At 40.3% G+C, this 27315-nt stretch overlaps 1 protein-coding gene and 1 long non-coding RNA gene across 9 annotated transcripts in view; one reads left to right on the top strand and one right to left on the bottom strand.

Annotated features, from left to right (window-relative positions):
- The window catches only part of add3a (adducin 3 (gamma) a), a 35346-nt gene extending 9490 nt beyond the window's left edge, over positions 1–25856 (bottom strand). For 3 of the 8 annotated variants that reach the window (XM_085911709.1, XM_085911712.1, XM_085911713.1), the window contains exons 1-5: positions 25665–25854; positions 8498–8742; positions 2762–2900; positions 1768–1919; positions 1326–1406 (exon numbers count right to left, since the gene is read on the bottom strand). In XM_085911709.1, coding sequence (XP_085767835.1) covers positions 1326–1406; positions 1768–1919; positions 2762–2900; positions 8498–8692 — 567 coding nt within the window. In that variant the 5' untranslated portion in view covers positions 8693–8742; positions 25665–25854. Of the gene's footprint in view, positions 1–1325; positions 1407–1767; positions 1920–2761; positions 2901–8497; positions 8743–12540; positions 13126–25664 lie in introns of those variants that run through there. The other 5 variants (XM_085911708.1, XM_085911711.1, XM_085911706.1 and 2 more) reach the window with 3 other exon arrangements.
- LOC147056828 (uncharacterized) lies at positions 12060–14120 on the top strand. The gene is made up of 3 exons (XR_015066020.1): positions 12060–12107; positions 12321–12591; positions 12675–14120. It is a non-coding gene; the product is annotated as an uncharacterized LOC147056828 (long non-coding RNA).
- Positions 25857–27315: the final 1459 nt, after the last annotated feature.

Raw genomic sequence — 27315 nt, 5'->3', positions numbered from 1 at the left:
AGTTGCAAACATGTCACTTTGGCATTTGACATAATTTACACAAAATATTCTTTTTGGAGTTTATTGATTGTCGACCACACCAGTTGATCTAGCCTCTCCTAACTCAGATGGAAACTACATTATGGGTACGCAATTTATTGATCTTTCAAAAACCGAACCACCACCACCACTGAACATTGATTTGCGTCCATCACATGTCCAGTAAGTAACATTTCACCGCCATGACCTTCAATAGCTGCTGCTCACTCACACAACTCTACCGGCCCCTGTGATATGCACAACATGTCAAAGGACGTGTCAGAAGGCTGTTAAATGTGACATGCTTAAACGATGATGATAAGAAATGTCTAAAAATGGCAACGACACTCAAGAGCCAGGGGCATTGGGGGAGGGGTTGGTGTGTGTTGACAGGAAGTAAACTGACCACTTCAACCGATGGAACAGAGCCTATCATCTAAAATGGTTGGCTGGGATTTGGATCAAACTTTTATTTTTTGGGGCAATAATTGCCTGGAAACAAAAGTCCAGATAGTTGGAATCAAACTCTCATGACTCTAATTGACATTGGATCTCAAACAGACATGTGGAGGTGAGGCAGACAGGAAGTGACCATAGCGCATCACTGATAACTTAATGTTAGTCCACAATAGACATTTGTGCAAAACTAACAGCTGCAAAATGTAAAAATGACACATATTCAAAGTGAATGATTTCCCCCTGTATGTGGGGCATTTATCTTTAATAGCTGGATTTGGAAGATGCAGTGCAGCCGCATTGCTCAATCAAAATGTTAGAACAGATGTTGCACAGACAATTACAGTATTACTTCGTTTTTGTACTTTGTCATTATTTTGGCATCAGAATCTAATTAGTTAGTCACTGTCAGATGGCTACAGTATGTGGTTTTGCTCATTTTATGTCTTGAAGCAAAGCAATGATGTGTCAATACTAAACCAGAAAAAAATCCATGTAGCCCATTTTAAAAACAAAATATACAGGCAATAAAATATTATTCCAGCAAAACAGGAATGCAGTGAAACCAGTGAAGGCCAAAGGCTTTTTAACAATGTTAATTATTAACATAAACAGCCAACGAGTCATTTTGAAAGTTTGTTGAAAGCAAAGTTCAGACACAGGACAAAGGCAGAAACACTTCAGGTTTCTTCATTTTGTGTCTTTTGGTATAAGTACTAAGTGGTTTTTCTGTGTCTTAAAAACATGTTTGACTTTCTGCAATCAAATTTTTTTTTTTTGGGTGATATTAATCAAAATGGAGGAAGCTGCCCTTTTTCAAAAGGTTGGCACAGAGGCAGGTTGAGTCTTACCAGGTTTGATGCGGACGCCTCAGCAAAGGAGAGCCCTCTGGGGATGATAAGGATGTGATCTTGCTCTTTGCTGACTCGGGCCTTTGGAATGAGAAAATACTGATTTTATTTCTCTAAAGTATATACTCAACCAGATAACATCAGAATGAAGTTTTACAGAATCACCATTCCACTGATAACACTCAGCATTAGCCCAAAAAAAAAACCAACCCCACAAAACCAGCGAAGCAACCATCTAATTTGATATGGCTCTGTAAAAAGACTGAACAAATTGAGAACTTTATTGGAATTGGACAATGCACCAATAGATCCGGCAGATAGAGCAGTGATGAAAAAGTACTGTGGGTGTCATTGTATCTCATGATATATTGTGCAAGTACACTTAATAAAAATGAGTGGCCTGTCCACCTGTACTCTACATGATGAATTTGGGGAATCTTACGGTGATATAGGAGCTGGCAAAGTGGGCCCAGTTAAACAAGTCCACCAATCTGTAGAGGCTGGCCAGTTTACAACGTGTTAGCTTCTCTCCTTTCACCATGGCACTCGCTTCCACGTTGTACAAGTCGTTAATGGGTATGACCATCCCCAAACCTGAACAGGAAAATACAAAATAAAATGCATGCAATATAAGAAATATGATGACTGAAGTACAGCACTTAGGTTCCTTTTATTTAGTGATGTAGAGGTGTGAAAATTAATTGATTAATTAATCGCCTTGCATTTTAATAATCAAGTAAGTGCTTTGAGACTTCTTTCTACAAAAGATTGTAGAAATGTTATTTATGATTTCAGGCTCTCAAATGTAATAATGATCTGATCTCTGTAGTCCATGAAAGAAGGCTTATTTATCTTTTGTGTTTAATCATCTGCTTTTAATTTGGAAACAATGATCGATCTTGTGTGATATTGCTTAACTGTTGTTTAGTTCTTTTATGATCACAAAATAATTCAAATAACATTTTTTGGTTAAGAAACAGTATTTGCGGGGTGAATATTTTTAACACAGTCTAATGTAAATACAATTTTATCCAATTAGTTGATTAATTGATGGATTAATCGAGTCTGAAAATATTCAATAGTGATAGCCTGACAGTGATGTATTGGACACAGCATCATTTACTGTTGCAGCCTTTGAAATACTAACTCAAAAGACTGAGCTGCTCTGATCCCTTTAACACATGATCCAGCCAGCATTCAGATGCACATTCCACATGTGCAAATGGAAGCAGTTTGCAAGTCATAACTCCAAGAGAATCCAAAGTGAGAGAAAAATGCATGGCTCTTCCGGTGTCTAGGCCTAGATCAGCACATCAGCCTTCAAGAAGGGAAAGTCTTTAAATAAGTTTTTTTTTTTTTTTTTTTTTAACTCTGGGTGTGGGTTATATTGTTGACTGGTCACCATGGTGACATGTCACATGGCAATGAATACTCACTTAGTGGGGAAGTGTTATAACCGGCCATTGAACTCGCCATGAAGAAGTCTGCAATCTGTCTGAGAGCCAACAGACCAGCGGGGTTGTTCCCTTTGCATTGCTGCTCTTGGATCAAACTTTCCAACTCTTCCTTGAAGGCCTGGGGATGGAAGTTAGCAAAGGGAGATATGAGATGACAATGCTCAATTTTCAGGACTTCAGGATAAATGATGGCACATGTGCACACACTTGTGTGTAAAGATCTTGAGGCATGGCGGATTAAAGCACACGTAGGAAAGACAGTGGAAGAATGACTGTGGGAACAAGATGTGGGACACAAGCAGCACTTAATCACAGATTAGTCATGGTCCTTCGGTGTCAGCAGGAAGGCAGCCTCGGCGAAGCTGATTGGCTAATCAACAAGCGTACACTCGATAGACTGAATAACTAACAGCGTGTGCTGTCTTTTGTGTTTGTGAGGCTAATCTTGACATCCAGATCACAGTCACCTCTTAAATCCGTGGAAAATCATATTAACGTGAGAAACCATCCAAACATCCAAAGTTGAGCCAAACTTGTCACGAAATAAAGACTTGTTGATGACTACATTACAAATAGAAAGGTGGACATATGATGATTTTCATCCTATGTGGGAAATCGAATAGCCACACGCTATCTACTAATTGGGTTCTGAACATAGTGTTCAGCTGCAGTTTTGATCAATTTGATCAACACAGTAATGGAGTCATAAAAAAAATGAAATCAATTGAATGCATTATGTAACTTTAAAAGAATGAGAAGCGCTCAATATTTTCAGTGTCCGAAATTGATTTGGATTGCACATTTGCCATTCATTTACATTTAGAACAGAAGATTCCCTTCACTCCTCATTCTATCAGGTTGCAATTTATTGCACTTATGAAGGACTTCATTTCTGGATCAGGATCAAGGTTTACGTAACTCACTGATTGAGCCTCTGCGCTGGGCTCAATGAGAAATGCCCGAGGTACTTAAAAATACATTGCAAAATGTGGGTTATACATACAGTCAAATATTTTGTACAATTAGCAAAATGGGTCATGGAACCATTTCCACATGAAGATTCAGTCTAGTAACAAAGCATACTCTAAAACAGTATTGATGTTTTGATTGCAACTTCTCTGAACTGTGTCTGCAGAAAAGAAAATCCAACACTTTGATGCTGCCTCCAACACTCTAACCACAGGCTCATCCGTGGGCGGTCTGCCAACAGAACAGGCCCAGTGTGAGGGTGTTTTGTGAAAATTGGAGCAACCCCCTCTATTGGAACACCTTGAGTCCCGGTGCACTGCTGAGTCTGAACCATGACCAAACATTCCTCTGTCCCTGGTGGCAGTGTTGCTGTGGTGACCACCTCAAAGCGGATGTCTGACTGTGAACGATTCAGGGTTATGTTTCGGAGAGTTCTTCGTTTGCCATCACATTTGTTTTCGAAAGACAGAACCGAAGCCCGGCTGTAGAGATTGGTATTTTGGTTCTATTCTCAGGGCAATGGGTTGACCCTAATTGAGCTGTTCTGGTGATTTTAGAAGTTATTTCACCTCCCATCCAAGCAGGCTTCATAAAAAGAAGAGCGAAAACTGCTTGAGGCCTTTCAAAAAGCACACAAATGCACATTTTAGAATGACACACACACATACACTAGCAGGCATCTGTTGAACAGTTTGTGTGAGTACTAAATTCTCAAAAAGATTATGACAGCAGGGATTTGACTGCATCATGCAAACAGATTAATTCCAGGGCTGAAAGTGGATCTATCATTAATATTTGGACCACCCCCCTGACCGCTGCTGCACCAACAAAAACAACAACAAAGAAATTGTTTATGCTGCTGAGGTTTGCAATAATCATAAAATAAAGGATCGGGTGAGCCTTGTGACATCTGTGTCTGCTGTTCCCAAAGCACAAAATGGAAGTTTATCCCAAACTTACACAAATATATTACATGAAATAAGAAAATGTCACCCATATAGGTGCTCATTGATATCAAGTTTTCTTTTCCTATTAAGTCCTAATCGTACAATTGATTTCAGTAGGGTAGCATAAGCTACATTTCAAGAAAATAATTTCCAAAAGCCACAAAAATATTATAAAATCTAGTATTTCCTAAAACTTGGTGAGTCACAACCTGTTGTGTGAGCACAACGTTGCTCACAAGCTAACGACGTGACAATGTTACAGAGCAGGACAACGTCTGCCTGCAGGCCAGGCAGCGCAATCGATTATACCAATTTAACCTCTATGAGTGCATCTGTGAAACAGGACTTGGTCTATAAATATCATGGGGCTTGTTTTAAAAGGACGTTACTTCACACACTATGTATATACATGAGATGGCATCGAAACCTGCTGCTACATAACCAGATTATTGCATTCATGCAACTGATGGCACTAAAATGATTTTTTTTAAATCAAATATCATTTTTACCAAGCTGGAAAGAATTTGATTATGTGATAGCATTTGTCAGATACTCAAATACTAAAATATTCACCGTACAGCAATATTGTCATATTTCTATTGCTTCAGGTCCCCAAGTTAAACTTGCAGAAAAAAGGTCACTTAAATTGCAAAGTAAAAATTTGCCTTTTGCCTTTGCAAGTTGCACAAAATGATCCAACCCATTCATACTGTGCGGGCAATGAGGACATTTCATGAAGTTCGTCACCCAATAGATGCTGAGGATTGACTCGTGAAACACAGCTGGCTCTGCGGGAATAAGAGCGGTTTCAAAAAGGAATCTCTGGAGGAAGTTCAACCACTAATGTTCTATCAAAGAGCCCATCGGGCCTTTAAAAGAGAAGAAGAAACCTAATAGAGGGCAGCCGTTATATGAAGCCTCACGCAAGACGTTTTTTAGCACAGCCTGCCAAACCACATCAATTATCTCCTCGTGCTTTCTGACAAGTGGCAGAGGAAGCGAGTAATATTCACACTTCCTATAATTCATAATAAAAATACAGTGAGATGAGAAACGTCAAGTTTCCACATACGGGAAAAAATGCAGGAGAGTAGAGAACGCATTCAGAAGATCAGATGACAAGGTACAAGGATGCAGAAAATAGAAGCAGCATGAGAAACTGCATCTGAAATTTAATTTCAGGCGCTCTAATCTTTTGACCTATTAGACGACAGAGTGAGTCACGGCAAACTAATTTTCAGAAGCCCCCAAAAAACTTAGCTTTGCAAATCTGCTGCCAGGGTTTGCATCCAAATCTATTTTTGTTTTGTATATATGTAAAAAAACAGGCAAATAAAAACAACAACTCAAACCCCCTCAAGAAAATGGCACAAATTATTATTAGTGGTGACATCATCTGATGTATACAATCTTTTCTAGTTTATCTTCAACTCAAAATCTATCTCTACATGCAGTCAGCTGTGCTTTTGACTATCTGCTTGCTGGTGGTAATCCAATTTCTGTATATGCATCTCATTGTCATAGAAAAGTTCAATCGAAGCTCAAAGGCGAAACACATTTTCTTTCAGGGAGGTAATTGCAACGAAATTCTTTTTGCTGAACACTTTTAACTGTGATAATTAATATATCTGTCAGAGTAAATAAAAAAAAATCATCATCTGTACAAGCAGATTTGATAGAGCTCTTGTATTGGCTATCATTTTATTGTATTAAGTGGTCATAATGTTATGACGGGTTGTATCTTCAATGTCTATGAATCCAGACAGTGTCAAGGATTCAATGTTATAGACTTCCAAAAGTAAACACGCTATGGGTAAATTGCTCCGAACTTGGTCTATATTGGTCTGACTTTAAACGCAACCTGCAATCTGAGCACCAGAAGCATGTAATCTACGACTCCACTAGTCCTTGAAGAGTGGAATCCAAACAAACAAAAAGAGACTGCGAAAGGAAGACCAGTCGTGAGAAGGAGGCCACTGAGCTACTGACGCATACACGATGTTGTTTTTGTATTGCTGCTAAACGATAACTTGGATTAAGAGACTGAGAAAGCAACACTTTGGAACTTTTGGGCCTTATTCCAAAAGAGACATTTCTAATTACATTGGCTCACAATATGTAAACATCCAAGTGCATAACCATTCAATTGATGTGTCATGTCGCAGAAAATTGTCCCAAAAAATGATGTCATCAATATTTACCATGAATCCATTTGGCACTCTGTACTGTGCAAATGTCATAGGTCATGATGGCAAATTTTAGCACTCGCATTGGATTTCAATGGCCATATCTAATGTCCCATATACGTCAGTGTTACTCTCGCACTAAATGTTATTAGTTTGTGCTTGTATTTTCGGAGGGGACTGTACAATCGACTGAAAATCAAAATTGTTAGCGAACAAGTGATGCACATTTTTTTTTTCCAGAGCCAGTTTCAGCAATCCTGAAAGCACGAATCTGCAATTCAGCTTGCAAGTGCAAGGCAAATGATTGACACCTTGGCAATTACGGCTTCCATCTGTGATTGGCTGTTTTTCTTGGGTATGGTGGACTGACAGTTTTAATAATGATGACGTTTTTTAATTGCAAACTCCCTCATTTAAATACATGCCAATAAAGATACACACCATTTGGCATCTGACCAAACTTTGATTGAACTTTTTTTTTTAATCATTCGTCATCGTCACATCTCAGTGACTCAAATTGCACACAACCTAGAGCAGTTGAACACCAGCCTTGAGTCAACAGTGTTGAATAAATAGTCCAGACACTATTAGGGCCAAAATGACAGGTTAGGTTAGGTTTGTTGTGCCATCTTGACAAAATGCCATGTGAAGTGTTCAAGGGGCAAATTACAAAGCACAATGCACAAGCTGTGTTTAAATCGTGTTGCTATGAGGTGTTTGCCTTTGACTCGATCTGGGAACAACAGAGAGACAAGACAATCCTAATACCTTGTACACAGCACCATTTAACTGTGTCCTCACACAACCTTGTGCGTCAAAATACTTGCCAAAGAGCTTCGAAATCACAAACTGTACCTCCAGTAGAAGTTTATCTGGCACAACTCATATAGTTCTCAAGAACCTGGACCGCCGGGGATAGAAAAGCAAACAACAGCATTACGAGCATTGGCAAGAATATGCCCTGCTCTCACTAAGATGCCGACGACAGCAAAACCTGACCCGACATGAGGGCTGCTGGCCTGAAGGGCATTTGAAGAATTTTGGAGGCAAAGCTGAGCAAGGGTGTGGCACATGGTGTTTCTTTCGGGATTTTAGCTTGCCACTGGCATTTCGTTTCAAGTTGCAAAAAAATACAGCTGAATATGCAATGCATGGGGTTGCAGAAGAGGGCAAAGTCCATTGGAAGTGCTGATCCAAACTATTAGTGTGTGGCTTTTGAAAGAATTCATCTGGTTTTTCATTTCATTCTGGTCAGTTGTAAACCCCAGCACCGATTTGGGAGATTTATTGTAGACTGACAATAGCAACTATAAAATGTCTAAGAGGAGTTAAATTGTCACTTAAGCCAGCAAACAGTAAAGTTCTGAATGCTTTTCAAAAATACCTGAGTGGTACAAAAGAGTTTCATGGTACCATTTATTTATTTATTTATTTATTTATTTATTTATTTATTTACCAGAATCCTGACACAAGCCGACCACATCCAGGCATACTAAAAGTACATACTAGTAGTACGTGGGCATGAATCAGTGCATTCACATTAATAAAGAAACCCAAATTTTAGGTATACAAGTGTGCTAAAGTAGTGTAAACAACAAGTTATTTGAACTTACAGGGCTTTGTAATATCTGCGTGACCCGTTTCTTCTGTTCCAGAACGTTGAAGTCCTGTCGGAGGTCAGCCGACATGTTCCTGGCTCGGATGTACCCTGGATCGTTGACGTTGACTCGATCAAAGTAGCGCTCTTTGGTTTTGCCACTGGGTGTGGGAGGGGTGGTCACAACCCCCTGGTGGCTGTCCACACTCATCCCTGTTGCCTTTCACTTCTTTGCTGAATGGCTGCCGCTCCGAATCACTCCTGAGGATATCAAGAGAGGTCGAGAGGTTAGACTCAAAAACCAGTTCATAAAAATTCAATACCAACGATAAAAATGGCATTTTGTCATACAGCATGGCCTGTGGCAATCCAAATCCTAACACGCCCCACAATAAAAAACAATTTTTTGCAAATAACTCCTTCAATTTGAAAACAAGCTGAAACTGAGGTTCAAATGAAAACAAAACTATTTTTGTTCCGCTTTTGGCATCGTCTAACAACCTGAAGAAGTTACACATGACACTACTAAATCAAATCTGCACTCCAATTTAATTAGCTTGCACTTATGACCATATAAACCGTACAAATTGAGTCACACTCACCAGGACACATCAACACAGCAATGAGTATGCTCTTTCTCTATAATTTTGTTTATTCTCATATTGGATGACAACTGCAACAATTTTACAGCTGATTAAAAAAAGATTACTTTGATTAAATTACCGTAAATAATATTGTTTGTCAGGTCAAAGGATGCTAATGAAAATTGCACAGTATTGCCTTAACATGCAAAAAAAACAACAGATAAACTGATGGAGCTGGGTAGCTGGGATTTACCTCCTTAGCAAGCGAAAGGAGATGAACAGTCATTGATGGAGAAAATACAAATTTGCATCAGTGGCTGTTGTTGCTGAGGATAAGCCGCCAGTGTATTAGGGAAGGGGTGGGGCCAACGTGAGCCCGAGCAGATGGTGTTGGTTCAAAGGGTGAAGGAATGAGAGGAAGAAATTTAGGGAAGGAATCCAGAGGATGAGAATTGACCAAAATGAATACAAGCTGACCGCATTACCTCCTAAGGGAACCGCGCATGGATAAGACTCTTATGTAACCTGATATTAAATTCACCTCCCCTGCTTGCCTGTAGGAGAGGTCTTTTGGACAATCATAGAAAATCTTGTGCCATTTTCATCACAGACAGCAAATACTTGACACATCAACATTGAAGGTTTTTATTTTACATTAGAGATCAATCTTATTGGATTAGCTCCAGAAAGTAAAAGTAAAGTCATTAGGGTGCATAAAAAATGATATCTGGCAAAGAGTTGCCAGGAATTTGCTAAATGCCTGGAATTCAGCGTGTCAAAAAATACAACAGCTGTAGCCTTACCAAAATATAGTAAGCTCCCTAAACTCTAGGAGTGGGAACAAATACAGCACACAGCACACACACACACACACACACACACACACACACACACACACACACACACACACACACACACACACACACACACACACACACACACACACACACACACACACACACACACACACACAGGGTTGCAGGATTGTGTAATAAATCCAGCGGCATGAGTTGCCCCCTCCCCTTGATTTACATTCTCTTTTCGGTGTCTGTCAATAGATTGTTGCCCCCTTCGTGAACCCGATCTCTGTTCACACCCAGATAGAGCGTGACTGTTTGGGATCATAAGGGGGTGGTAGCCTTATTGAGGGGCGTTCTAACATGACATGCTTGGAAGAGGGAAAAAAAAATATTTGATGACAAATTCAGTCATATTCACACAGGTTAGCCATAAATCAGATGCCGTATGCAATGCCGAGCAACAAGTTGATTTCATATGAAATGTGATGTTGGAATACAGTGCTGCATTGTGACTGTGTTTATTCAAGAGGAATCTGCAGGCTGAGGCAAGGTGACCATGACCTCGAAACTCTGTGACAATGGTGAGCTGTACACCTCACCCCGCTTAGTCACATTTTTTTTTTTTTGGACCTTAGCAACAGATGGGAGCAGACAGTGAGATCCTTTTTTTTCTGCATGTATGAGTTTAAATTAATCCAATAAACAGAATGCTGGTGATTGAATCAGTGTTTTCCTCTCCACTCTAATGAATTAGGGCTGACAAGACCAGAGCAGCTCGGCACCAGCGCTAATTGCTGCCTCAAAAATAATTTAATGAAACAAGACTTTTTACAAACATACCTGTGGCACTGTCGTATTACGCTTGTTGACTTGAACATGAGACCTGAGTGACATTGATGCACGACTGCATCCCAACTTTCATTTAGTTTACAAAATAAGCTCCCTCTTGGATTTCAATTACAGCAGCTTATTGTTTATTAGCAGGAATGTTCACCCGTCATGCACCAGTGCTCCATTGACATTTGGAGCTGGTTCGGAGCCAGCAGCTCAGACAACACACATCACTCCATCTTCCACATGAATCAAGCAACCATGCATTTGCTTGTCCATATATTATCTTTTATTCTTTTACGTTACAGTACATAAAACTATCAAACATTTTGCATTTGCCTCAGTTTTGGGGTTTTAGGGTCCATACATGTTGGGTCATGGTCACCAAGTATTATAAAAAGCAAGTTTTAATTTAGGATTTTGTCCCAGCACTTGTTCTTTTACAAAGTGAATATCATTCATACAAATATAAATCTCGTTCATTTCATTTCAACCGAAAAGATGAGAACTGTGCGCAATCATGGTCCCAATAGTACAGCAGTCAACAGTAATCATGCCTATTGTGTGTGTTTTGTCATGTCTGGGAAACTGAGAGCCCCGCAGTGTTTTTTTTGTCAAGCATATGGTTATCAGGTTGGTACATTTGGAAGACCAGCTGGAAACAGAACTTGTTCGTACCTGCATTTGCCAACAGTCAATACTGATTAGGTTCTGCATGGTGGAAAAAGAGCGTACATTTTGTGAGATCTTGGAAACCTTCCCTCATGGAACAATCCATCACAATGTGGAGATGAACTGGAAAGTGCTGGTCAATAGGATTACGTGACGTCAAATTTATCGCCGCTTCAACAACACAACAACTGACTTGCAGAAAATTTGTGGAGGTCAAAGGTCAACTCAGCTGATTTTGAGAAAAGTTTGATACATTTTGGACTGGTCACCAGCCAAATGCAAGGCACCTCATAAACAGACGTTTTAATGAATTAATATTAATAAATGAAATACAAATGAGACATCAGCAGGCAGTGATAACGTCTTAAGGTTTAAAATGTGATGCTGAGCTAAATTAAAACTGTCACTGATAAACATCCACCTGCATAGCTTTTTCATGCTTGGGGGGGAGACACCAAAATATAACTGCTTGTGTGGCTGCCACCTCTAAATATAGACATCCTTGTGGGTTACTTTACAACCCCAACAGTAACAATACCAGGAAAGAATCTCTAGGGCAGCTAATTATATCCACACATGCAAAATCCACACATAGCCTTGCAGTCCAATACACACATGCACACAGAGGAGGGGGCGTGTTTCCATGATTAAGCAAGCCAGTCTAACAAGGAAGACAGAGCTAGCGGCGAAACCAGAGGACAGCATGTCGGAGCAACTGAAAGCCGCACACAGCATGCAGGTCTGTTTTTCGACTTGCATAAAGGGCGTTCGTGTGCAACAAGCATACTTTTCGGAGTCATTGATTTGTATTTCACAAAATAATGCTCTGAGGCCAAGTTACCTCGTCTGAGTTGCCTTTCACATAAAGACTCCACACATGAGATAATAAGTAGCGCTAATCTCCTCTGGCGCTCACACTCACTGCACAGTTAGCACCCATGTGTGTTCTTAGTGCGGCATTGAAGGCCCAAGCAACCCAACTAGCGTGGAATTCCCCTTAAACTGAAAATCAGTCACAGGGATGGAATGACTGGGAGGTGCAGCTGCGGTGCAACACAACACGAGACAGGTTTCAACAACAAGGTGGCTGTGTCAAATAAACTCTAGCAGACAGTTTGAGGACAATCTACTGGGAAAGCCAAAGCAGGTGTAAATATACAAGCCCAACCAACCTTTTATTTCCTCCTTGGTCAATGAATGGGAGAGAAGCAGCAGCAGTGGCGGTAGGTGGCGAAACCAAAAGAAAAGCACATGTCTCTTTTTCTCCTCTAACTTGCTGCCTGAAATCTTGCATCAACTCTCACAGGTTCCGAAAATAAGAAGAGCAAGACAGCGTGTGTGTGTGTGAGAGAGAGCACGACCAGAATGACCCAAGGGAACACCAGGAAGCGATCGTAAAAACAAATCAGTGCACTTGTCAATCTAGATCCTCCATATAGCTGCTCTCAAGTGGAGTCGCGATGGAGCAAACTGCAGAGCTGCTTTCTCCTTCAACTCCCTGCAGGGCTTCTTTGCTCCTCGCCGTTCATCAGAGAGAGATGAATCAACAGCTGTGAGTCTATATGTGAGAGGATCAGTTTGTGTGTGTGTGTGCCCTCTGTAAATGACGGTATGTGTGTAAAAGAAGCTAAAGGAACCACGTGATGCAGGCTTAATCCCCCGCCCAGTGGCTCTCACACACACGCACATGCACACATCCAAACACGTTGACCAATCAGAAGCAGGCTCACACAATAATCGCCCTTCCTGCTCCACCCTTGCCTCCTCCACCTCTCTCGTTCGCTTTCTCCCTCTTTGCGCTTTTTACACCCCCCTTTGATCAATTCAAAAGCCTAGACACTCTTCCACATTCCACAATCCTCGCTCTCTTTACATCTCTTACTTGACACAACCTCACATAGCCCACAACTGTCTCCGGGCAACTATACTTAGAGTTCGGGGATTATGATGCCGTCCGGCCGCAGACCTCACAACCTTCTGCAGTTGACTGACTTACTGTAAAGTTGTTTGTTTACAAAAGACACATATTAGACTCGGATGACCCCTCAGGCGACAAATTTGCCAAAGATCAATATTTTAATGTAAATGATCCTCTGTCACATCGCAGGTCAGCATCAGGGTCACTCGGGGTCAATTGAGTATATGTGATGTTTAATCAAAATTTCAATCTTTAAGCAACCCACTTCTTTATTTTGATGCATTTTTAAGACAAACTAACGTCATACGGTTTCCTCAGGGGATTGGCCACATGTACTATATTCTCACTTTGACATGAATTAATGTGCTGCATTGTCTTATTTTGGCACACTACATAAGCAGTAAGTTCTTGCGCAAAACAGATTTGTTTGGGGATTACATAACTAACGGCTCTCAGTTTAACTGTCAACAAGGCTCTGTTTTTCTGATATCTTAAAAAGGAAGTAACTGCACCTTCTTAGTATCGGTCAACTGGTTCTAATGCCATAAACCTGCCAGGGTGAAACATTGCCAGTAACCTTGCTCAAATTACAACAATGCCCAATGTGCTTTGAGTAAATGTCTAAAGAGGATTTCTAAGCTCGTCTAAAACCTGCCGTTCCAACTCATGTTAAGCAAGATGTTTCAGATCTTGTATTTCAGAAAGCAATAGCTCTCTCTCTCTCTCTCTCTCTCTTGCTCTCTCTCTCTCTCGCTCTCACCTCACTCTGCATGGAACCAGCAGTTGTTTTTAGTACCTGCAGGTCATGGACCAAGGCCAGCCTTTTCATCTCAATATTTCCGCTGCACTGTTTTGAGTCATAACTTTTACTTAAAATAAAAGTGGCAGGCTTTAGCCACACCTAAAGCTTGTTTGGACTTTTTTTTTTTTTTTTTAAACACATGTAACAGTTTTGATTCTGCTAAAGCAGCATGACTCTCTTGGCGGAGAGTGTCCAAATAAGTTGTGAGTCTATCATGCATTTTTAAATAAGTCCTAAAGTAAGGCTGTATGAGCCGTAGGAATCCGACAAAAATATCTAATCCAGATTTCACTCTTTAAGTATATTAACTAAGGAACTTCCAATGACATTTTACTGCACATCATGAGAAAGCAATTCATTTATTTTCACGTTTTATTACAACCTGTTCAACAAATGGAAAAACAATGAGTGGGTGTTGACCTGCTCAACTATAACCATATTTCAACAAATGAAACGTTAAATTGTGTTAGTCTTTAAATTACTGAACAGATGGGAAACATTTTCTACCTCATCATGAATGATGACATCACCATGCGCCACAATTGTGTTTAAAAAAAAATAGAAATTCTCAAGCTCAAGTACGTGGCTGTGAATTTTCACATTATATGTGCCCCACATCCTTCTCTTAAGGCTACTGATGAAAGAAGGGTGGCGAGTTTTATTTTAAACAGCTGGAATGCTTTCTGAGCCTATCCCGTTATATGCTACGGCATTTTCTCCTTACTTTAATAGAGCATTTTTAATGACTGTGTGGCAGTCCCCACATTTTGGGAAGCTGCCAGTCAGTCCGGTCTAAACTATAAAAAAAAAAAGAAATGCTCTCATTTGACTGACGCAAACAGAAAACACCATTCCAACTACAGCAGGAGGGAGGTGATGACAGACGTGAATCACTGATAAAGCTCGGTCTGTCTCCCCCAGATACCTAATCACAGGCTGGAGACGACTAAAATCACTGCTCCGTGTCAACATAAAATAAATCCCAATGACGTCAGACTAGATGCATGCAGCAAAATGCTGCCTCCGCTGTGCAAACGTTTTAAAAAGTTTGCTTCATGAATCATCTGTCCACCCCTGCACATTTAAGTAATCCCAACCAGTGATGAAGTCATTCATCCCCTCCATGACCCTTGTGACAAAAACAAAACCCAAGAGAGGAGAACCAAGACTAAATGCATCCTGGAATGAAAAACAAAAAGTTCATGACTTTTTTTTCCTCCAAGAACAAAAAGCCATAGTGGTGTGGAGACCTCTAATAAAATTGGCAGAAATAATCCTCCTCTATAAAATAACTTGTCTATTTCTTCACTTGTAAAGAAATTACTTATTAATTTCAAAATATGCTGAAAATCCCCAATGTTCCATTTTATGTAAACAGAAGAATACTAGCAGGTTTGAAGTTTCTCTCTTATCAGCCTTTATGACTCATATGGTGGGTTGTTGCCCTGATAACTTTAAGCCTGGAGGCTTGAACAGGCCCACGTATTACATCACAAATACACATCCATGTGTACACCTACATCCTGCGAGAGCTGTCACGCTAGCCATTCTTAACAGCCTGTTTACTTTCACACAAGCGTGGAAGTGATCCTCAATCACCACTAATCCATTTTTGAGGATTAAGAAGGCATTTAGTCCGATGCACATGTTTAATGCAATGAGACGTAGTCGCATTCACTTCCAGCGACCAAAACAAGGAGGATGCACTCAAGCATTGTTGGAGGAGTCTACTTAGGCCGTGTGGCTCAAATGTTGACAGCAGACACAAGAGGACAAGTGATGGAGCAGCATGTACGTTTGGATCTGCAAAGAAGTCATAGTTATTGCTTCATTTCCCTCCATTGATTGAGACTTAATGAGTTGTGGAAGTGATGACAGGAAGTCTCCGCCTGGTCATCATCTCATCAGATGGTCAAGTTGAACTCAAATGACACGAGGGCACTCGCTGCATCTACTCATTTAGGCACTATGCAGGACTGACGACGCAACACATTGAAATTGTCATCGTTTGGTGCCGATATTTGTTCTTTTGAAGTGCTAGAGCTAAGTATAATTATGTCACTATGAGATGACTCATATACAATGTCATCATCAATGGTTAAAGCAGATGTGACAATTTCAAATTTAATCAAATCCATGTCGGGGACTCTTTGGTTAAGACTGTCGACATGAGAGTCAAAGAAATGGGGATGATATGTTTATGTTCCATGAGTGGTTGTCAAAGCCACAAAAGGATAATTTTGTATTTCAAAACTGCCACAATGCCAAAAAAAAGTGGCCTGCAATGACTCAAACCCAATAAATGTTTGTGCATCGCGGGAGAAAATGTGTTAATTTGTCACTCAAAATATCACAAAATGATGTCATACAAGCAAATCACACAAAAATGTGGACTCTAATTGGAAAAATGTGAAGACCAACAAGAAATCAATTTTAAAAAAAAAAGTCCAACCTGCAAGGACTGTAAAACACCAAGTGTATAAAACAATTCATTCTTTTGATTTTCTGGCCTAGCGCATATGCACACAAAGTCACCAGTTTTACGATCAGCCACAGAGTGAATAGCCAAACGATCATTGCAGCTCCATGGATACGCGGCACAATGAGGAGCTGAGTGCTGAATTAGCTTTTGTGTGACTTATATGACTTTTTCAAAGCGCTTGTTGACATCAACGTCTGGTTTGAAGAGACTTTCAAAGGCCACTGCTCCTTTTACATAGACTCCAGTGTTCTGCTATGAAGAAGACTATCACTGATGTTTTTCACAAACACCTTCCTGTTTGTTACTGACTATACAGTATTTGGACAGTTTGTATTGTCCTGTCGATTGCACAATTCTATTTCAACCAGGAAGTAGATTTTATGTTCAAGTCATTATCGTATGCACCAAAATAACGGAGCAATCCCAGCAATTAGTGCGCAAGCAGCTGTGATACAATTTAAGGGCGTGTAGTGTATGGTCATGCCAAAAGCTGCTGGAAGAGTTTAGATTTTTGAGGCCTGTCTTTTTTCTGAAAAAAAAAAAAATATAATAAAAAAAAAAAAAAAAAAAGGCGACTTCTAGTTCGTCATAGTCATAATTTTCCCTTCCAACTTTGAATTGCACAAAAGTGAGAAAGACATTTTTATCAATGATGAGCCAGTACAATGCAGCACAGACGGCACATCCCACAAACACTGAAGTGAACTCTATTTACCCTTTTCTTCGTTTCCTGGTTTCTGAATTTGTTTGCGATGAACATAGGGATTAAACTCGAAATCAATTATGCTTTTTTTTTTCCCCTGCTGTCAAAAAAGAATGAACTGGTCTCTGGTCAAGCGCTCCTTTTCTCTCTCTCACATGCAAGCACACGCACGTATTTTGAGGAGGCCGGAGTGCTGGCTTGTTTTCCGAGACTATCCATTACACAATTTGACGGAGAAGACAGATTTGATATTTTGGGGTCTGTGTCTAAGTGAGGTCATTATTTGTGAACTACAACTGCGGTCTAATCATGCTAGCACACACACATTTGCACAAGGGGCCACTTACTCACAGTCGCACTCACCGGTTTCCATGACGACGGCAAACAAACATCCGCAGTGAGCGATGACCCCATCCGAGCAGGAAAAAAAGGGCAAGAGTGAAGACAGTGAGACAAAAAAAAGTGGGGAGCACCAGGCCAGGATCTCAAAAAGGAGTCTGATATTACAAATTGTTCACTTTGAAGTAACTGATGAACCTCCGCACTGTTTTGATAAAAAAAAAAGTAAAACATGACCAAAGTCAGCCTTGCAGTGAATCTAATCAACAATAATTGGGAAATTGTGGTCATACAAACTTATCAGCATCATTCCAGTGTGTGTGTGCACAATCCGTTCATCAAGTTCATCAGCTTATTTTTATGATTAAGGATAAAAATAATTGCAATATTGTTTAAATTGTTGCTCAATAAAACAGAAAATACCATATGTGCTGCACTGTAGATCAAAAGGGTGGTCGTGACACATTGGAATTTGGCCAGGGGGCTTTTGTGAGTTTTTGTTTGGTATGAAAGAGAATCTCAGCACGTCCGTACCATGACAGGAAGGGAAACAAGAGCAAGCGTTCTTCTCAGCGAGTCACTGTCCCCGCTCTGCGCTTTGACCCTTTCCATCACATCTGACCGCTCAATAACAGGCTGTCAAGAGAGAGAGTAGCGTGTCCGGAGTTCATGTGTTCAAGCGAGTCCCCCGTGATTTCGACCTCGTCAGCCAAAAGCCTGTTGGGGTTCGCTACACAAATCAAAACAAAGCATCCATCTGTGAGAGGGAATGTCAATGACACGGAGAAGTCCAAGCACCTTGTTGCAGACTCCTAAGAGTCTTCTTAGACCTCATCAACAATTTCATGAACATTCATGTCACAACACTTGAAGTGAAGTCCGGCAAACAAAGACTCCATAAAAAAAACACACACTTTGGTCAGGAATGACCAAAGTCAGAGGTTCTTGAATGCTCAGGGGGGGTCAAGGCTGGGGCATAGTTTAACTATCATTTCCTGAGCTTATCTTTCTGTGTGCTTTGTCATCCGTGTCTGATTATCATGTTATTTGGCAGTTGCCTGAGTGAGGGTCCAGCTCAGATGCAATGCCAGTTGCCACAGATGCAAGTATGGATGCGACCATGAAGGAAGGACATGCTTCCTGTGAGGATGTTGGGTTCAGTAGAGGAACAGGTTCAGAAGTCACAGCTTTGGTGACACAGCTCGGGTGTTATCCTTTTGAAAGTACATTCATTCATGTGAAATTAGCAGGCTTTAGTATCAACGCTGACCAAGCATTTGACTGAAGATGGGAAATACTTCAACACTATTCTACACAAAAGTTTTCATTCATGATATTGTGGAACACACCCTTCCAATTGAACCTGAAAAAGACCAATTATCAGCTTCTCTCTCTGGGCCTCTAAAGCAACCACACACGATGAGACCACCGTGGAAGAGAACTGGGTTTCATGCAAGTCCAATTTTTTCAAGACCTTTCAGCTTTCGACATTCAAGTCCATGGATTGCACTGACTCACCCTAGCCAGAAGTCTATTAAACGCCATACACCCTGGTTTCAAACTAAGGTTAGGGTTTCAAAGTAGGGTCCGGGTTTCAAAGTTAGGGTTAAACATTGTCCCTGTCACCCCCTCTTCCAAAATCCCATCTGTGCCTCTAACAAACCATCGAACAAAAACAAGGGTCGGTTACACTTGATGATCCAACACAGAAAAATATGTAGGTAGGAAGTGGAAAGAAAAGATGGACAAATAGAGAGTGACGTCAATCATGGCAAGCTGCCGTAATATTTGTCTCTTGTCCCACGATGACGGGAGTGTCTGTAGCAACGGCTTTTCACACTGATATATTTTTCAGCTGTTGCTACTTTGAAACCATCGCTATGCTCCAACAAAGCAGGACCTGATTTTTCTTTCTTTACCCTCCCTGTGGTGTCATTACAATCTGACCCTCGTCCTTTTAAATCTGCTTTTTAGATATACAAGAAGAGACGGTGGTATCTGCAAATTTTCTCAGTAATGACAACATTCTGAACAGGTGGAGGAGAGTAAGTTTATTGCGTTCAAATGTTCCAAATTGATTTAGAAACTGACTAATGGAGCATACAGACTGCTCTTACAAAAGCTGAGAATTAATATCTCCTTCAAGAGCTCTTGTCTGTTTTACCAATCAGGGAGAACGCCCGGCCAGTGTGACTTTAGAATGCTCATCGACAGTCCAATAGCCAGACCTCAGTCTTGAACGCGGGCGAGCGAGCACACTTTGCGACTTTGTGGCTTTTCCACTGGCAAGTATTACTGCAGATTTAGATTAGATCAGATTTTCGAGTTTCTAAAAGCAGTTTGGTGGCGGGCACAGCCCTTTATGCCATGGTGACGGTTGTGATATTCGATTTTTTGTTTGAAGATGAACCGAAAGCAAAATAACGAATCGAAATAATTGAACCAGTTTATTTCTCAATTTGAGTCTATTTCTTTTCACATCTCACTAAAGCCATTCAACAGGCAGTGTGTTTTGCATTCATCCCTCTATATTCAACTTCATTTCATAGCCGTCTGCCATTCTTCCTCCCACCTCATTTTCTGTCAAACCACTCGCATCTCTTCCGACGACAAGGAAGGACAGTGCATTATCCCGGCAGCCCACCACTCTCAAGACGGGCGGAAAAATAAACAAGTGTCCACATGTTTCCAAGGAATTTTAATGACTTCCATAAGACTGATCCATTTACCTGCCAGACCCCGGGCAGCATGAGGCAAGCATCAGACTCAGAATGAGCTTCTTTCCATGCACTGATGACGAGCCAAGATGTATGCTTTGAAGTGGTGAACTGCATTAAGAGCGCTAGTTATCTGAGACACAAACATACCTGTGTACTCTCATTTAAGTCACTTTCCAGATAAGGTGCCTCTGAGACTTTCACTTTCATAAAGCTGACATTTGACGCTTTGACCTTTAGCCTATATCCAGAGTTTTAACACTATGTTATACTGTTAGAAATGCATATTGGTCAAACTCCTTCACTTTTTTACCACGACACTTGATCACTTGATGGTCCTGAAGGACTGCAAGATCTTGTTGCCAAAGTTGTATTTATTTATTTATTTATTTATTTATTTATTTATTTAAAGGAAAAAAGAAACACTTTTTATTTCGTTTCCACTTAGAATTTGCTTAATGGTAATTATTTTTAACTTTTAGTATTAAATGTGGTTAGCATGTTTCTACATTTGTATGAGAGAAATGACTGGGGGGAATTTATTTCATTCAATATTTGCAGATGAGAAGCAGTTTGTGTTTCACAACGTGCCCATTGCCAAACATTCAAAAACAACAGTTATGAAATGACTGACGAGCTTTGTAATAATAATAAGACAATAACAATTCATGAAAATATTCAATAATATTCAGTTTAATTTTCACAATGTTTCACATCTCCATTGGCTGTTCAAAAAATGTGTTCCCTTGAAGCAAATTGAATAATTTGGCACAGGAATATGTTCTACTCGAGCAGCTCATTTTCCTCTCAGGATGTAAAGAAGACATTGCATGTGTGGATGTTGCCCAAAAAAATATGCTAACAAAACACTATGACTGTAAGGCAAACTGGTGAGCCGTTGTCACACAAATACACCCAAGAACTGAGTAAATATCCCATTTTATTGACTATCTTTAACAATAAAGTTGCCTTGCAAAAATGCATTGCAGATCTCGCAGGTTACTGTCAGGTGTGAAAACCTTCCAACCCCCGTTAAGAGAATATTTTATTGGTGCCATGGCCTACTAGATGTCAAGTGGAACCTGAGTGAACCCAGGGTCTGCTGAGGGTCATGGCTGCACTGTAAATCTCTGGAATTGCTTGTCAGTACAAATAGAGAGAGCTATTTCAGAGAGCTGGACAAATTGCCACCTCTGCTTCCACCACGTTTGATAAGTACTTTGGTGCCCTGTGGCTCACAGTGTACTGTATCACAATGTAATTCTGACATTCATTCTAAAACTTGGTACAAAAAATTCAAATTAACATATCATCCCCATTTTTTGGAGCAATATTACCTGATTAAACTTTGTAAATGCCTATTTCATAAACCTGCTGTGATCACATCTGTGACCCTGCCTACTCGCTTCAGATTACAAAATAAGAACGTTCATTTGACTGTACATGTCTCAGCAGTGGGGAACGCCCAGCCCACTGGCAGTATTGCTGTTTAGACTTCTCATCTCCTAGGTTCTGTTTTTCTGTGACGGAACCAGCTGCACAGGAAATGACAACATAGTGAGAAAACAGAAATGAAGCATTCATTGTCATTTGATAATTTCTTGCTTTGTTCACATCAAACTGGGCATATTCAGTCCAGATGGTTTCAATTCCTTGTTTCGTCAACAAGTCTGTAATTGATATTTCAAGTCCTTTCATGGAAGGAATTTCAGTAGAATTGATACAACAATAACAAATTGTCTCATCTGTCCATATCCTGTTCAAGTGATCGAAAGTCTATCTCACCAGAATTTGTGTGAGATGCAGGATGGGTCGCCAGTCTAAGGCACAGTCACAGGACACACTGACAACTTTTATCTCTAACATTTACATTGTTGCATAATCCCATGAAATGATTAGGAGACCATGAAAACGCCACAAAGACAGGTAGCAAGCAAAGACTGCAGAGCAGAACATTTCGGGCATGCTTTTCACAACACACCACTTTGGCGGATTTGCAGTAAATGCTGAAGAATAGGATGCCATCCATAGCAGTCTGTGGCCAGGCTGGTAAGCAGCATGAGAATGAGTGAGAGTCCTGAATGTTAAATAATGAAGTGGTTAAGTTGTTTCTTCAAACTTCAATTATCCAATACACCAAAAAACCAAACAAGAGCAAATAGCAACAGCAAAATAAGCTGTCTGGTATTGGCATGGGTAGTTTTTCATAGCCGCAACTCACATACCCATCTCTGCTGCTCATCCCACAAATACATGCGCCTTACAAATGTGGCACAATTTAAAGGGGTCATAAACAGGCTCCAATGTTTACTGCCAAGAAGTATTGTTTCATCAAAGACATCATCTAAAAACAAATGCCCTGTTTATTTAAAACGTCACGGCCATTTCAGGGAGTCATTATTAGATCATTTTAAACTTATCTAAGATCTTAAAAAGGTTCCGAAAACCACTGCCATGACCTCTGAAATGGTAAGTTTCTCTTTGAAGTGATGGCTTGATTTCATCCAAGGCTGTGTCAGGACAGGTTGGGGCATAATTCACCCATTTCAATCTATATTTAGACTGGAGTGATTTGCTATGTCCCAACAATATACAGCAATTCCTTTCTAAAAACATTTGATGCCTGAATGTAATAAAATGCTCGACTTTTATTCCAGGGAAACAAAGACTAATTTGTCCTGAGAAATTGAACTCTGAGCAACCTCAACAATAATAAAACATAGTGATCTTGACTGCTGGCAGAGAAACCTGATCACAGTGAGTTTGAAGCCCTGAAAGCAAATTCACATGAAAGCTAAGGGGTGTTTAGTTCTTCTATCAAAGCCCACATGTAAGCTCCTCTTAGTCTTTTTCGATAATGGTATAGGTTCAGTGCTCATTCGGAACTGGTTTGCAAAATTTCACCAGTGTTTTTTGTTTTTTTTTCTCCCCGATGATCATAAAGAGAAACGGGGCAGAAAATAAATAGTGCTCTTGTGGCTCAATGAGGTTGCTGGGCCAGAATTCTGAACCACTTTGATGTGGAAGTATTGAACAGAGTCATTTCTTACTTTGGTTAGAATTAAAATACGTAAAAACCATATCAAGCGTCTCACTTCGAGATGTAGAAAAAAATGGGGTAAGGAATGGATTTTAAACTGATGATTGTAAAATGCTAATGACAGCATGGTTAAGGCTTGTCGTGGGTGTTTGATCTTAATTTGATATTACAAAAAAGCGCACTGTATTACAACTTTCAAGAATTATTCATTCATTATACTAATTTTATTTATTTTTATCCAGCGCCTTGGAGCAAAAATATCTATTGTGTGTTTTTTTTATGTCTGACAATTTAAGTCGATAGCAATATTGTGAAATAAACACAGCAGTTACCTAGCCAGTGTGGGTCAATGATTAATGTTTTATGGCATGTAGGTGCATGCATGAATGACGTCAGCAAGTGTAGAAACACCCATTAGTGGCAAAACTAAACACCAGTTTGAAAAGGTTCTTATCTCAAAATCAGCTGCAGAACAAGACACAACTTGGACCCAAATCTCTTAGGTCCCTCCCCAATCCCAATGAGAGTAACCATTGCCAGTCAAAACACACCGCAGAGATTTGTGGCATAATTCACTGAAACTGAGATGGTAGGCACATTTCTGTACTGTGGTTTGTAGGCAAAGACTCTGGATTGATTTCATGTTTTGCGCTGTCAGCTGTATTAGTTTTAATCATTTCTTGTTTTTACTGTCTTTATCACGACTTAAAAAAACTGCACTTAAATGTATTCATTTATTCATTTTTACCGATTACAATTCGTCGAGTGGTAATTCTATTTCAGCTGCACCATATTTGGTGTTTCCCACTGCAGATGGAATCAGATCATACACATGCATGTATGCAAGGAGAGGGAAGCAGCACACAAACAGCCCTCCAGAGGCACTTCAACATTAGTCTGATAACAGATCTTTCCAACAACTAGTGGCCTTATAGATTATTGACTGCCACACCTTTAAACATTCCTATTGATTGAAGCCTGGAGTTTGGATGACCTTTGTATCACATGCACAAACCCAAATATCAATGAAGTTGAATCATTTTGCAAATCCTTTTCAACCTCTATTCAATAATAATAATAATAATAATAATAATAATAATAAAGAAGAAGAGGAAGAAGAAGAAGAAGAAGAAGAAGAAGAAGAAGAAGAAGGACGTTCAGTTTGAACGGTCCCAACTTCATTGGAAATGGGGTTATGAGATGAGCCACTGGTCACCCTACCCCCATCTACTGGGGGGGGGTTGCCAAGTGACTTCAGTTTTGTGTTACCATGACAACCAGAAAAGGAGTTCTTAGCTATGAACTTTAATTCCAGAAAAAAGTGAGTGGGAAGCGTGTCCATCCCCATAAAAAGGCAGACTAAATTTACTTAAACTTGTGGTGATAGATTCCATTTTTTAAATCATGTTTAAATTAGTGAGGATCTGTGCATGTGGTGCATGCGACGGACACATTGCTAAACAGAAATAGCAAGCCAAGGAGGGATACTGTAGGGTTTCTGATAAAAAGAAAAAAATGACCTGAAAATTTGTTTATGTGAGCCTTTGCCATAACACACACAGCAACTGCCAGAAAAAGCAAGAAGGAGTCTTCTCACGACAAACTTCCAACACTGAAGGTATTGATAAAATCACCTCATCATACGTATGAGGGAAAGAATAGGATCAAGCAACTTAAACCTCCACAACTCTTCACTCATATGTGATATGAAGAGGGGAACACAGGTAATAGTTTATCTTTTATCAATGAGGGCCAGTTGCAACAATCCCTGCCCCCATCTGCAAACAGCAAACAAATGCTACCCCCCCCCCCCCACACACACACACACACACACACACACACAAATACATACTCTGCATCCACTGGCTAAGCATGCTGACACTTGAGAAGGCGGCACCTCTCTCGTGCACACAGAAAGCCATGTCGGGTCCATTCATATCGTCCCATTCTATTCTTCTCTGTATTTAAAAAGGGGGACCCGTGAAAGGATTTCATTTGGTGTGCTAGATACTTGAAGCAGCCAAAATGGAATGTTCACCCCCTCTTTACTTTTTAAGTTTAGAACTGAATCTCAAGCATTGCTGCATGAGATTACAGCAACAGCCAAAGAGGCAACCTCCATGCAGTTCCCTGGCACTGGCAGCTCTGGGAACCATCACAACTGCACGGTCAATAGGAATGGAGGGCAGTGAGATAACAGCCCTGTTGCTGGAGAACACTGTGCTCATTATGTCTGTCACAGAGCAGAAACCGGGGCTACTATCAGTTTTTGTGAAAGGGAAAAGCGCAACAAACCTCTGTCCTCTGTGCCTTTGAATCTTCTTCCTCTTAAAGCAAGCAAGAACGCGATCCACCTGCACTGCAGCAAGTCCGTTGCCAGCACTGCTGCTCACTCACTCACCCTCTCCAGCAAGCAAGCACTCCTGTCTCATTCTAACTCAAGTGTCAAAGTCGCCTACTGCTCCAGCTGCCCTCGTTTCACGCTCCTCCCATCTCTCCCCTCCCATCTCTTCCTCTCTGCCCCCCAGTGCTCTTCTGTCCTTCCCTTAAAGCAGGAACAATCTGCCTTATCGAGTTCTATGCTGAGCAGACTATCTACTGCAGAGAACTAGAAAGCATGGTGTGATGACCTGGGGTATTGTTTGGAAGGGTATCCAAGGACAGGGAAAGGAGGGAAAACAATGTTAAATGTTCTAGCACACATAGTTGATGGTTTTTGGAAAAGAGGGGACAGAAATGATAGCACTTAGAAGTAGTAGAACCAAAAGCTGCAGAAAACCACTTTGCATGGAACGGAAAAAAAATGAGAAGGGTCTGAGGGTCACCTGTTTACAATACGGTTTTGGCCACTCCTTGATCTGACAACAGCATTTTGGAGAGCAAAAACACAAAATAATAGTTTTCAAAATCCAATTTAAATTATTACTAAATAAATAAATGATTTTGCCAATTCATCTGCGACTTAACAAAGCAGCCTTATGAACCAATGAACGCTTAAATTTGACTCCAAAATTTGTTGACTCAAAAAAATTTGATACACCACAAACAATTCATGATTTGACTCGATGCCCAACTGAAATTATATCGTGACTTAAACTGGCAAGGCATGCTTACACTCTGTGTGTAGTGGTTAGGGGTATTTGTTTTTCAATTAATCCCTTGATAGAACTGCAAACTATAATTTGACTGCAGACTATAATTGTCGTGGCATGTCTCTGATTACAAAACGATTCATCAAAATAACATTTGCTGAGACTGCAGAATTCTCTGTCTTTGGTTCTGCTAAGATAAACAAATGTGAATGCTCAAATATCACGATGGCACTTCTGCTTGCCAAGCAAACAGTGGATGCACAACTGAGCAAAGCGTCCAAATGCATCTATTCAAATTCAGCCCACTCACCCTGATATCTCACTTTAAAGATGCCAACATGTACAGAATGCAGAAGACTGCTTATGTGGAAAGGTGACCACAAACAATCTCTCTGAAGAAGCACATACCTGTCCCAAAATAAACTTGCCACTCTCAAGAACCATAGCAGTAGCTGCATGCCTGGTCTAACATTAGAAGGTTTGTGGCAAATACGCAGAAGGTCAAAGCTCTCTCTGTGGGTTCAAAAATGGATGTGGATCTAGATTATTTATGACCACCTAGTTGTTTTCTGCAGGCTTCCTTTGAGGAGAGGAAGGCTGAACATAGTGGTAGTGAATTGTACACTGGAGATACTCTGCTATTCTAAGCATTCCAAATTCACGTAGTGTAAGGCGACCACTGCACATACTGTAAATTTGATCATGGAATGAAAAGATGCTTGGGTTGCAAGCATCCTTTGATAAATGATAGCAAATCAACAACTAGATGAAATGTAGCCCAACCTATTTAAAGGTACAATCCTGTTTATGGTGATGGATTTTAGAATCACATTCTTTCATGGGAACAACAAGTG

Source organism: Syngnathus leptorhynchus, chromosome 5 (assembly GCF_054491065.1).
Source record: "Syngnathus leptorhynchus isolate UIUO chromosome 5, UIUO_Slep, whole genome shotgun sequence".
Taxonomy (NCBI): Eukaryota; Metazoa; Chordata; class Actinopteri; order Syngnathiformes; family Syngnathidae; genus Syngnathus; species Syngnathus leptorhynchus.
Note: the sequence above shows the minus strand (reverse complement) of the source record. Positions and strands in the feature narration are given on the sequence as shown.